This window comes from Stegodyphus dumicola, chromosome 5 (assembly GCF_044657685.1).
Source record: "Stegodyphus dumicola isolate Sdum_Otavi_A_Nest chromosome 5, ASM4465768v1".
Lineage (NCBI taxonomy): Eukaryota > Metazoa > Arthropoda > Arachnida > Araneae > Eresidae > Stegodyphus > Stegodyphus dumicola.
Genome location: NC_140772.1, coordinates 50733906 through 50748476, shown reverse-complemented (window position 1 = coordinate 50748476; position 14571 = coordinate 50733906). Strand labels below are relative to the sequence as shown.

General features: G+C 29.9%; 1 protein-coding gene across 2 annotated transcripts in view; it reads right to left on the bottom strand.

Annotated features, from left to right (window-relative positions):
- The window catches only part of LOC118201528 (corrinoid adenosyltransferase MMAB-like), a 30045-nt gene extending 15559 nt beyond the window's left edge, over positions 1 to 14486 (bottom strand). The window contains exons 1-6 of one of the 2 annotated variants that reach the window (XM_035373646.2): positions 14238 to 14486; positions 11445 to 11491; positions 10301 to 10452; positions 9984 to 10056; positions 2767 to 2864; positions 2605 to 2669 (exon numbers count right to left, since the gene is read on the bottom strand). In XM_035373646.2, the coding sequence (XP_035229537.1) occupies positions 2605 to 2669; positions 2767 to 2864; positions 9984 to 10056; positions 10301 to 10452; positions 11445 to 11491; positions 14238 to 14305 (503 nt within the window). In that variant the 5' untranslated portion in view covers positions 14306 to 14486. The remainder of the gene's footprint in view (positions 1 to 2604; positions 2670 to 2766; positions 2865 to 9983; positions 10057 to 10300; positions 10453 to 11444; positions 11492 to 14237) is intronic. The other variant, XM_035373645.2, reaches the window with a different exon arrangement.
- Between the last annotated feature and the right edge of the window lie 85 nt (positions 14487 to 14571).

Here is a 14571-nt window from a genome sequence, read left to right as displayed (position 1 = left end):
GGGGGGAGGGACTCCCATAACATTAATCAATAAACACCATTAAGCATTTCTGAACTGCCTAAACTTCTCTGTTTTATGTACCTTATTTGAGTACTTTTGCATGTATTTTGAGAATTTCATGCTAAACGAAAATCAAGCCTAACTCTTCTCAAAGCTTACATTTTGTCTAACAGTTTTCATTTAACATTATGCATTTTTAGAATTTAAGAACATTATCACACATGATAACATTTTACTGAAGCACACTGAGAGTCCTGTGTGTTTTAAAAGACTATCCAAATCCTTATGCAAATGCCCTTTTTATGGCATTAGCTTTTAGACATTAAATTACAAAAAAATATAAACTAAGTTTTTGGGGTGAGAATGTACATTTAATACAAATTTGCAATATGACGAATAATAAAGTCCTCATTATAACTACAGTTGTAGTTAATTTCAAATTGTAAAAAAAAAAAAAAAAAAAAAAAAAAAAAAAAAAAAGACTACACTCATACCTTCTGAAAATTTTGCATTTTTTTATAGAAACTCATGCAGATAATACATTATTATCTCATGACATAATTCTGATACAGAAATTTTCCTGATGCAAGGAAACAGGAACTGCAAGGCCTTATTATAATTTGAATTAAAAGATTCATGGTATTATAAATATATTTATGCAACAGAAAGACTGAAAATGGAAATAATTGGAAGCAGTTCTGTTTATATGAGATAGTGAATGGGATTAGAACTGGATTTCATGAAGAACCTATAATGGAAAGAGGAAATTTGACTGCTTAACTAGAATTCTGAGAAAAACATGCTCAAGTGTTTTTCTCAGAATATCAACTCCCACAGTGGTGTTCTAGTCTTCAAAATAGTTGATTTTATACATTTTATTTTGCCAACAGTAGTAAAAATTGAAAAAATCTGTTCAAAACCAAAGAATTCTTTCATTTCTCTGTTCTAAACCAGTATATAATCTACTAATTGTAGAGAATTGCTTTAATTTCCTGAATTTTGCAGAAAAGGTATGGAGCTTTTTATTTATTTAATTAATATATGTTGAATAATTTATTAATTGGATATTTTACAATGCAGGTTAAATTAACAGGAATTAAATGGACAAAGAGGGGAAAATTTCAGCTTTTTATAAAAAAATTATATAGTTGAAAATTTTTTTAATGAAATTTCTGATATAAATGTATATTTGAAAGAAGAGTTCCTATTTATATATTTTTTTTTTGAAAATATTTGAATAATTTATATGAGTACGAAAATTATGGTGTACTATTAACATGATTTTTTTTTTTTTTTTTTGGTATGTTTACCTATCATGCTGAATGTCTGTAACTTAATCAGTCACTTCTCCCCCCCAAAAAAAAGAAGGGGGAAGGAAAAGAATTATGACATAGAAACCTTGGATTGGAGAAAATTTCATACATAAATTCTGCAATTCTGCGGCTTTTGTCTTTAATTTTATATTTTTCATGTTTTCCTTTAATCCTGCATTTTACATGGCACGCTTCTTTTCTCTGTAGATTTATTTGTTAGTTTCCAACACATACCCCGATGAAAGCAAAATCTCATAAAAATCTGGCCTCCCCAAGATGCAATATTGGATTAAAAACCAACTGAAATCTGGAACGAGGCTCCAATTTTTACTTTCCTTAAACATTGTTGACCTAAAAATTAGGAAACAGAAAAGAGAGGGAGGAACACTTCATAATTTGTCTTGCAAAAAATTCTGTTATGCATTTTCCAACTTGGCACTCTTAAGTACATGTTTATGTTGCTTAATTATCAGCTCAGACCAAAATCTTTATAGGTGAAAAATCTTTGATTATTTTCTGCCCTTTTCTTTTTTTTTTTTTTTTTTTTTTTTTTTTTTTGTGTGTGTGTGTGCGTGTGTGTGTGTGTGTGTGCTGAAAATATTGGACAGTGGAGGTCAGAAATGCTTTTTTTTTCTTTTTTTTTTCATAAAGCTAGGGGCTTCCTAGCTCTATTTACACCACTGATTATAAATACCTTGCTTTTCCATCTATAATAAAAAATATATGAAATGCTTTGTGGTATAGTATAGGAAGAGCAAAACCTTGTTACTATAAGGATATTGTAGTTACTATAACCTTATTACAAATGACTGAAAAGGACATAAACCCTAACCTAACATATATAAGTGACGGAAATAAATAACCTAACTATATTTCTAGTGTTAAATTCACAAATGTTTTCAGGGAAGTTCATTTGACTTTTTATCTATCAAGATTGTAAAATGACTTCTGACTTCCTAAACATATACATAAAACAGTGTAATTATTGCTGTTTACTTTTAATTATTCTGTTAGAACTGAGTGTGTGTGTGGGGATTTTCTGATAATTAAATATTCTACATATATCAGAAATAAAACGAAATGAGTAGATATTTCTTCTACTGCTTATATCAGCTAGAAGTCAAACATTTAAGATTATTATCTGCATTAAATTGTTGTAAAGTTTTTTTTTTAAATTTAAAGTAATTATTACAAATGCACTTTAAAAAGATAAGTATTTTTATCGTCATTTATACATTCCATGAAAAAAAAGCTACAAAGAGATTATTTAATAAAATTTTTAAAAAGGTACCTTCTTTCAGCTCGACGGCAAACTGAACGAGCAACATGTAATGCAGATCCTCCAGGACCACCAGACTGCAATAGACAATAAAAAATAATACTTAATTTATTTCATCATTAATTAAAATGAAAACTTTAATCACTTGATTGAAAAATTAATTCATAGACTCACTGGCAGTATAAAATTATTCAGTGGTGGCAGAGTTTTCGTGTGTTCATCAATCCAATTTTCTAAAGTTTCAATTTGTTCCCCAGTGAATTTTGTTTTTTCTAAATTCAAATATTATAATGCATTATTCAACAGCATAGAAAATACAAGAAAAATAATATATTGACATCAAAGTAATTACAGTTTTCCAAATTTTTCCAAGATAAAAGTACACAGTTAAATTCTCTCAGGGAAGAGATTTCATGATGGATGTGCATCATTTATGCCAAACACGTACTTTTTTAGATATACTTATTATATCATTATGCTTCTAACCTACCAGTTTATAAAGGATACAATAAACATAATTTATAGCGCATCTAACTATAAAGGGTACTTAAGTCTGTAGTGGGATAATAAACTATTAATATGTAAATTCTTTTTATTAAAATTCTGAATAGTCTAAGAGTTAGAAAAAATCCATGTTCCATATAATTTGTTTCTCATTCTTCTGACAAGGAAGGTTTCTCAACTTTACACTCTCTATTTTTCTCAAAAAATACATACTAGAAAATAAATAAATTATTTAAAAAAAAAAAAAAAAAAAAAAAAAAAAAAAAAAAGCTACTAATATTCTACAGATAGCCTTCCAAAAATTTAAGCATAAAATATTAGATTGCAAATGGTGAGCTTTCTGATCAAATATGACAGAATTTTAAAATCTTCAAAATAGCACTGCATCACCAAATATTGTTAGATTTGTATGTTTCGAATTTCCTATTTACATTAATTTAACAGTTAATATTGGTTAAAAATTACATGCTTCTACATGAAAAAAAGTAATTTCAATTTTCTGCACCTTGCTTTATTTGCAATAGTTAAATTTTTACAGAAAATTTTTCAACAAAACTGCAATCGGCACAGTCGGCATTTCAATCACTTTGGACGCGTCTGTGAGCTTACTCTACATACCCACACAACTGTTGCTAGACAAATACTGCCATCTGCTTACACTCAGGGAATAAAGCCTTCCCTTCACAATAATTACTTTTTAAATGCTGATGCTGGTAATCTTTTTTTTTTTCCTGGATCCACCTACGTACATGTGATTTTAATGTTACTCTAGTTTCGCTTTTATTTTCATGTTATTAAAGTTCCATTATACTTCATTATATTGTCAGCATTCATTGCAAATAAAAGTTACATAATGAGTGAGATTCATAAATCGTAACTAAAGTTAACCTGATTACAAGGGAACAGCTGCATATTTCTGATACTAAGCATTGTTTCAAAAACTGGTATGCTGCACTGTCTTTAAAATCATGTATAGAGATGCCATACTATAGATTATTATTTTAATACTTTTCTTAAATGGGTACCATTAAGTGCCAAACATAAATACTGGCACAAAATCTAACTAACCTTAACAATACATAAAGCTTCATGAAAAGAATAACTATTTTATATATAATATAATGCATATAATATTTATTTTATACAATGCCAGGTTTGTGCAATTCTCTGGTATTTTTTAAGTAAAAGTATATAATTGTGCATACAGGAAGAACAAAACTATTGTTCTCATGTACACAGCGATTTGATTTTACTCAAATTACAAAACTGCACAAATTTGGTACTGCAGACAGCTTTGGCAATGAGTACATTAAATACTATACAGTCAAAAGTCTTTAATCCGGACCTCAAAGGTACAAACCTTCTGCGCATACCTTTACGCATGGGCATATGCATCCATGCATGTGCATAATACGTTTACGCATGCACGTTTAATGTATAACGGACGGTATAAGCTAAGCTAAAATTATCTAATTATCTATTTCAGTTAATGTTGCAGATTGTGTTGTTCCTTAATCTTCGAATTGGATCCGGCTTATTATTTTTTGCAGACTGTTGGAGCAATTTTATAAAAGTAAGCTTGAACTTTCGATTATGTCAAAAAGAATTTCCAATTCTGGAGCTACCAAAGGATCTACAAAGCGAAAGCATGTTCCGATGTTCCGATGTCCATCAAACAAAAAGTGGAATTTCTGCAAAAAATGGATAAAGGCATATCCTTTGATTCTCTAATCATTCCGAAATATGTTTATCAATTTCACGCTGCTCTGGGGGGGGGGGGAACGACGCAGCGCGCAATGAACTGGAAGTTGATCTGTCAGCACTATCCTTATCTTCAGGGCAGATGTTTTTATTTTATTCAGTTTATAATTCCTTACTAAATGTAGTATTTCATCTCGATGTACTTAAATCAAATTCCTCGTCATTATAAATATCACAAATACACATCAAATAGTTTTCTGGTTGCAATTTTCTAATTTCGACTATGCGTAATGTATGCTTTATGCATGCGCGCGTTGAAAGAAATGTTTAATAAAGTAAACAAGTAAATATTAAGCTTTTTTTTTGTAAATTTTGATACCCTTTAGATCATAATTGCTCTTTATTTCATAAATTACGGTTTCATATTTTTAATTTTATAATTTCTGCATGCCATCTTACAAGATTTAAATTAATGATCTATAATCTGGAAAAACCGATAATCCGGAATAGCCGAAGTCCCGACAAGTACGGATTAAAGACTTTTGACTGTATATACTAACTGCTTGCACAATTAGTTATTGCTGGACAGCAACAACATACTGTCACATTGGAGGATAAATATTTTATTTTGGGTAGTGGTAACACACTTTTTTTAAATTGATGAGTTTGTTGGACAAATTTGAAATATCAATATCTTATGGTTTGCCTCGTATCAACACACTGCTTTTATATCAATGAGCTAGTTCATCAAAATTTCATAAAGTCTACACATAAGATGAAATAAATAAAAAGACAAATTAAAAATTCAAGCTTCGAGGTACAGATATTTGGTTGGAGGTCTATGTGTGTTTGAAATTTGGTGGCTTCAGCTACTGTCATTTTTCCACAGTGCCAGCAGTATACATATACATATACATATACAGATTCTTCATTATGTAATAACAGAGATACCACTGTACAGCTCTTCAAGATATGATATAGATAGGCTACCACATTTGGCAACTGGTGGTGCATTAATAGAAAAGAACTCTGATTTCTATGAAATTACGGATGTGATAAAAATTGCTATGGAAAAAGGCAAGTTTGGCAATGAAACTTGCTAAAAATTGCTATGGAAAAGGCAAGTTTGGTAAGTTTGACAGACTTTTAACTAGCTGGCGATGAGAGAATATATAAAACAATTTAGCAGTCTGATTTAAAGTCGATCGATGACTGTTACTATTCTAATTCATCAAGGACTTCACAAACAGAAGTCTGGCTTTTTGTATATTGTAAATACTAAATCATAATATGGAAAAGGTGTTGGCTATAAAAGATGAGTCAGCATACAGATACTTTTTTGTGATTTTGGATAAAGTGTGTGATAAAGGAAGAAAGCTGTATTAGACTGATATTCAAAAAAGGATTTGATTGTATGTATAAATGCATTCAAAATGTGCAGACAGCATGTGCTAAATATGAAAGAAATGGAAATTGTTAATGGATTTAAATGAAGGAAGTATGAATTTGCATGTTTATAAAATCATGAGGACAGGCTAATGGTTTAATGAATTATTTGAACATATGTAATATTCTAAAGATTATGAGGTATTGATTTGAAAGTGTAGGAATGAATTTGTTATGTATTTTATTATTTCTGTATACGCCATCATCGGTCAATGAAGTAAAATGCATTGGAAAACTGAGTAAACCAAAAATATTTCTTTTAGCATGCCACTATTTAACGCTTAGTTCCACACAGTATCTACTGGAGATGCGTCAAATTGGCAATTTCCAAATTTGCATTAAGCAGTGGGCTAAAGCACATTTTCCCTTGTGTAAGCCATGAACACATGTTTATCATTCTCATATATTTTTATTAAAAACTGCAGAGAGAAATATACTTACCATGTCACTTTCAAAAAGGCAAAAAGTTCAACATATAGACAAAGTGATAGTGAAGAGTGGTCATGTTTACTTGTTTAAAAAATTTCAAGAAATATTTGTAGCAAAACATGCAACAGAGTTGATGTGATAAGGTCAGGGACACATGCAATGGAGAAATGTATCTTGACTTTTTATTTTTTAATCTTTTGTTTCCTGTACACAATTATAAGTATATATATATATATATATATATATATATATATATATATACACACCATACCTTTTAAGTAGCATAATATCCTGTTTTTGCTGTTGAAACCCTTTCCTGCAATCTGGGAAATCTTTATGCGCTGCATTAAGTATTACTGACAGCTCTCCCCATCTCAACACATACACAAAAATTTGCCACTCAGAAAACAGAGTCGAATCTTCACTAGCTTTTAAACACGTTTCATACAAATGTCATTCTAAATCAAACAACTGGATTTTAGGCAGTATTTGAAACACATAAGAGACTTCCATGAGCCTCCATTGATAAGTGTCATAAATGTGCTCTACTTCAAATTCGTAAATGTTATTTTACAGATATCATAACAAAGCTTACTCACCCATCAATCCTATCAGCCTATTTAGCAATTTTATGAAGTGCAATAAGTGCTGTGATGGTGAAAAGGTGATGTGACAGTCACATTAAGATGTTTTGTACACCAAAAGGAATGGTATATTATTTAAGAAAAATACATATTTTATGTAAAATAATTCTGGCCTTGAAAAATTAACAATAAATATACTGTATATGTATTATTCTCCACTTTCTAGCACACTCCTTTCATCATGTAAAAAGATGCTTTTATAGCAATTGCCATTTTGTCTTTTCGTTTATCTCATGAATATGACCAAAGTTACAGAATATAAAAACATAATTGATTCTTATATTAAATAAATGTGATTATTTTCAAATTTATACCAAAAGCAAAATATACATGGAAAAAAAAATCCTTAGTGGCTGGATGCCCTCAAATATGACATGTGTAAGAATGAATCAAAAAGTAATGATTATATAAACTGTATTAATAAAATCTGAAAGATTAACATAAAATTTTAATCCTCATGATGCATAGATGAAAGATTTTACAGACAGTTAATGTGATTACTTGGAAGCATGTGCAAAGAGAAGAAAGGTGTTTTCAGTTTTTGGAGTAGTAAACGACAGAACCAGATGCATGCATAAAAGAATGGAGGAATTGCACTGAGAATACCCATACATCATTTCAGCAAGTTTATAAGCAGACCCTTTAAAAAGATATTCATTGACAAAAACATATATAGACGGTAAGACAGATTAAAAAAATCTCCATCAGTAATATGCAAATTATGGTATTACATAATCTTCATCAGTATTATACAGACTGTGATTAAGCTTACCCATTATTTTGGATAACTTACAAAATATGAGGAAGAGCCAAAATATGAGCTTAACATGTTTTTTTTCACTAAAATGATATACACATATAAAAGTTAAAAATTATAATTTTTTTAACTTAATGCCAACTATGTGAATGTCAGAAGTCAGTGCTGGAATAATGCCTTGATTTTTTGCCCGTTTCATTGCTTGTATATTAAAAGTGACGAATTATTTGCCTTAATATTGAAGAAGATTTTTCATTAATACTGATGGAGATTTTTTTGTCTGTCTCGTCTTACTGTCTATGTATGTTTTTGTCAATGAGTATCTTTTTAAGGGGTGCAGGTATACTGTTGAAATGATATATAGGTATCCTCAGTACAATTCCTCCATCCTTTTATGCACACAGCTGGTTCTCTCCTCCACAACTCCAAAAACTGAAAACACCTTTCTTCTGTTGCACAAGCTTCCAAGAACTCGCTCTAATTGTTCTTTTTGTTATCTCTGTATTTTCCATCATGCCAATAGATGAAAAAGCTGGAGATTCCCCCCCCCCGGGGATTGCACACAATGCCTTAGTGCTTCATTATAACAGCAGCGGTTCTGGGGAGCACAATAATATGAATGCGATTCCTATGGCCAGAAAGGGCGGCCTATGCTTCACGGATGGTTGTGGCTTACGCCAACCGAGTGGGCTAGTGTGACAGTCCGAAACTTGGAGTCTACAGTTTGCCTTCTCCCTTGATGGTCTCCGAGACCCATGGTTTGACAAGCACCTGGTACGTAGGTCAGCCTTGGGGTCTGAAAGATGCAAATGATTTTCTGAGTCCCTCTTCTGAGGCTTTTCTGTAGACACTGATCGACCATCCTGTCAAATATAGAGGTTATTCACAGAGTTGGTGTAGTTGCAGGAAAGGTTAAACAAATTTGATTGATTACCCAATAGTACAACCTTATACACTTAATACTTTTACATTTCTCATCAGGATAATAATACTGTGTGCCTTCATACTTGAAGCTGGTAGTAACCAAATTTACATCACAATTACCCAATATGTAATTTTAATTTTGGTCATCACATAAAGGATTTTTTACCCTCTTACTTTCATAAAATCTGAATTTAAATCAGAATAAAACTTATGAAGTTTTCAGTATTAACTGAAATTTTGATTATTTCTAATACAGCAAATTATATTAAAATATTCAATCATTAAATAGAGTCTCATGAAAAAATACTTCTCCAATTAACCTTAAAAAATTCTAGTTGCACAACTGACATTCACACACACTTCTTATTTATCACACATTAATAGCAAAATATGAATTAGCTCAAAATGAAACAGCATTGTCTGGGCTGCAAGGTAGAAATATATACTTAGGGAACACTTCTCTGTTTCAGAAAATGAATATGAAAGCAAAATAACAGACATTTATAAACTCGGAGGTTATGAAAAATTTCATGCAAAGACCAGAAATAAATACATGACGCTTTCTAAACTGCAATATGGAAGCCAACATTAATGAAACATTTATAACATTATGCAAACTTTTTCTCTTCTAGAGGTTTAAGTATAAAATTAATTTCAATCCACTTCATATATTATTAAGAAATTCAATAATTTCTTAAAATATTAATACAAATGGAAGCACACTTCAAATGCTCCAAATCTTATCACTAAGAACTTTACTCGAATAAAACAAATTTTATTAAAAATATTTAGCAATAAGCCATTTATTTCTTGATTACTAAATAAAATTTTTATCTAAATTAAAGAGATATTTAATAATACTAAACATCTGGCCTGATATTGAGCTTCAGAAGGAATAATAAAGCTACACTATAAAGGAAATGTATGAAAGCACACTGTTTTAAATCAGTGCTTAAGAATGCATTTTAAAAAATTACGTTGACAACCTCTATGACGCTCTTTGCTAGAACTTTTAGGAGTAGCAATAGCTGCAGCAAGGTCTTGTAGTATGCATTGTATCTGGGAGGGGGAAAAAGAGAAAACACATAATTTTAATAGGGTACAAATTAAACAAAACATAAACTAAACCAAAAATAACAAAAGAACTAAAGGTCTTTTAGGCTTTTCTATTTAAAATACAGCAAATTATTTTTATGGTATAAAAATTCAATAAATCAAAGCAAAAATTATAAAGTAAGTCAAAGCAAACATTATAAGCAAATCAAATCAAAAATTATAAATTAAAAAAAAAAACATTAAGAACCTCTTGAAGTTCTTTGTTGATATTATCACAAGATTCTGGTAAAAATTCTCTGGCAAACCCAATGGCACTCGTCAGCTCATCAGTTGAGCCTAATGCTTCAAAAATATCATCATCTTTATTTCGTCGCTCTCCAGTGAAAGTTGAAGATTTTCCTTTCAGTAAAATGTAAAATATGTTTAATAGTATTTTAGAAGCAGATAATCTCAATATGTTATAAATAAATAATAATAATAGTATATGCAAATATTCAAATCAAAATGGTTCATTCATAAAAAATTCCTACAGTTGGCCTTTGAGTTTCAGTTAACAATACAAGCCCAAATATCTCCTTCCTAAGAGAAAGAAAGCAGTGTAAAATTTAAGATTTGCCAATAAAGCAACTTTATTTTGATACAGATTTTAAATAAGACTCTTGATTATGATAGTAAGTTAATAGGGTATATAAACCAAAGGAGTCTTTTCAAAATCCACATCAAATGAAAGTTTTCTTTTCTTTTGAATTTTCCTATTTTTTTCCTATGGTTTATGACTAACTCATTTCTAAGCTATAAACAAATGCAACTTATATTTTCCTTTTAATATTCAAATGTATTATTCTGTACATATATATATAATGTTAAATTCATACCTATTTTCTCCTCATTCTTATAGTATATATTATAAGGAAGACACCACTGATATAAGATATAGTATAAATGAATACATCTAAATACCTAATAATGGCAAAGTATGCAATTCATGCATTTAAGCATAATGTTTTAAAGAAAGTTATCTCAAAAATAAAAACTCCTTCCTATCCATCTATTTTATTTTATAGAGGATTATATCACATGAAACTGCTATATGATTTTATTTAATAAAAGAAAGGAGAAATAAATGCAAAAATCAAAGGATTTTATTTAAAAAAGAAATGAAACATAAATGACAAAAATCAAAGGATACCAGTATACTGTATGATGTACCTCCTTAGCACTTGCAAAATTACTAAACATTGATTCATAGCTTTAATTACAATTTACATAAGCATTACAAAACATGAACTACAAGAAAACAGTGTCTAAATTTGAAACTATGGATCATACACACACTGCATATAAAATTTGGCAAATATACTTGTGGCAATAAGCTTGCAACTTGTACTAACCTTTATCTCCAGTTCTTGTATATATTTTTGGAAAGAACATTTTGAAACTAAACAAGAAAGGGGGAAAATTATTAAAAACTTCATGGTAGGAGAAAACAGGGTACTCTTCTGTTATCGGGACCAGATTCAGAAATGTATGTATGTATGTGTTCATGTATGCATGTATATATGCACGTACGTATGTATGTGTGTGTGTGCGCACACATATGCACACATGCATACATATATTTCTGAATCCAATTCTGATAACAGAAGAGTACTGAAACCAGTAAATTTTATAATATTCAAGATAATTAAAGATTCATTATTTCAAGCACATTCAGCTCAATCAGAACAAAAATATCAGTACACAGTTTGAAACTCTTAGAATTATTTGCAAATATCAGAGGGGAAAAATTCCTTAAATTTTTGGAAAACTTGAATTTTTGCAAGAAACACATGCCAGCTCCAAGTTTTATTATGATAATTAGTAAATTTAATCTCAAATTTTCAAATTAAAAGACTCACTGCATGAAAGAGACTAACATCAGAGTAAATGAAATTATTAAATAACAGCTATTGATTTTGCTTAATTTTTACTAAAAGAATTTCGTTACATTAATGTTTTTTGCAGCATTTGCAGTATACTTCACTGATGTCATTGAATATTTAATTACAGAATCCTTTACTCTTAAAATAATTTTGATGTTTTTATAATCAAAAGCACTAGTAAAGTAAAATAAAATTCTGCATAGAACATATATATACTAATGTGACCAGACGTCCCGATTTCGGCGGGACAGTCCCGATTTTTAACAGTTGTCCCGCGTCCCGTGGCTTTTTAAAAAAGTCCCGATTTTTAGTAAGAATACACGACAAGCTAGGGAATATATTAAAACGAGACCTTAACTGGAATGTGCAAAAATCATTCGATCATATTACTCAAAATTTCCCATATAGTAATATTTTTGAAAATGATCTTTTTAATTAGACATCATTATTAAAAAATATATTGATAAGGAAAAAGTTAAATCTTGGACATCAGCAAAAATCACAATAGAGAACAAACCGTTAGAAAAATTTCATCATTTTGAAACAAACCATGTTCCATACAATAATACACTAAAAACTGTGGAATACCCCAAGAACTAATGCTGTGACTGAGTGCTTTTTTTTTTACGGTAAAAATAAAGTGTGGACATTAGAAAAATCACAATTAAGTGTTGAGACTTTGAAAGACATTTTATGTGTGAAATATAATTTAAGAAATTCTTGTGAAAAATTTTATGACCTTTCAAACAACGACCAGCAATCTACTAAACAAAATTCACTTAAACGAGAAATATGCCAAAAAATAAAATAATACTATACATAATTTATTTTAATGTATTTGTAAATGGTACTTGTGTTGAAATCTTAAAAATATATTACTAGTACTATTTTTCGTTCTATGAAAATTTGTGTTGCTCTGTATAGACCAAATGTTTAATTACCCCCGGTCAATGGTGTCCCGCTTTACCAATATTAAAATCTTGTCACCTTATATATATATAGATTAAATACTTAGCATTAACATTCAACAATTTTATGTGTTTTACTTTAATTATCATCCTTCTCTACTAAAATGCCAAGAGAAAAGGTGATGGATTTTTTTCAAACTCACTTCTAAATTCTAAAACTTTTAAATCTTATATCAAAACCTATTAGGTTAAACAGCTAAGTATTTAGCATTAATATTCTACAATTTTATGTGTCTTATATTAATTATCATCCCTCTCTAGTAAAACATCACAGAAAAGTGATGGATTTCTTTTCAAAACGACTTCGAAAACTTTTAAAATCTAATATCAAGACACATCAGATTAATTTTCATACCTTACAGCATTTGATAAATTTGTATAATCTAAAATATGTCATGTGAACAATCCGTATATACATTTTACAAATTACTATCTCTAAATTCTTCATTTCTTTCTCTGTGCAGTCAAAGAAAATTTAATCAATGTTGAAAATAATTGAAGTTCTTGATAATGCAGAAAGTACTCTGGATACTGTTCAGGGCTTAATTTCTATAAATTAGAAGTGGCGGAGACCTAGATAAGACCATCAGGAAAGAGGTTAGGTTATTTAATTACGGCAAAGCCTCGAGAGCTATCTGCCTAAGGGCAGCGATGCCTTTGTGGAGGGCTTTCTAAGGGAAACTGGCTCGTATACACGATACAAATGGGGAAAACCATGAAAATGCCCATGCAGCGAGCCCGTTCGCGGGATTCGAACCTCGGACCAAGCTACCAGTGTTCAGCGACTTTACCGCTCGGCTGCTGGTGGGCATCAGGAAAGAGAAACAAGAGTAAATAAATAAATAAAATGGGCATTAAGTCCATTAATAATTTAAAAACTAAATAGTTAATGATTACCAGATTAATGAATAATTATTAAATTAATATTAATAATCCGTATTTTTATTGTTATTTAATTCATAATTACTGTTCAATTAATTATTATTTATTAAAATAATTAAATAATTAAAGTAATTGGATGATTAAAATTCAAATGAAATAAAATGTACAGAGATAAATTAAAATTTAATAAGCGATTTTTCATATAATTTTATTGCTAAAAATAAAATTTTCGAGATCAGATTTCTACTGAAATTGTTGTTCAGTTACATAGAAGAGAGCTTTGTTGCGCTCAGTCTAGAAGATTTATCTCCCAAAACCAAGAAGTACCGGAGTGAACCTCCGGTGGAGTGGGCTCCGGCGCAATTTGAGCTCTGACACCGTTAATAATAAACTAGTGAACAGTGAATAATACCTAGTGCAGAAAGAAGAGTGGGGCAGATATATTAACATCCGCCGATGTAGCATCTTTCCGGCGAACATTATTAATATAGATGCTATAAACCCCTTTCGGTATCGTACGACAAAATACTACTTGGAACTAAATTGTACTTTGGAACTTCTCACTTGTGCAAGACACTTTTTAAGTTATTGTATTGCGCAATTAAATAGAGCTGCTATGGCAGATCCATTCTTATAATACAATAACCTTCCTTGCATTCCAAATATCTGTCATATTATATTAAAAAAAGAAAATATATTAAAAAAGTTACAAATAATAATTCTATTCAAGTTTTATAGAAAGTATG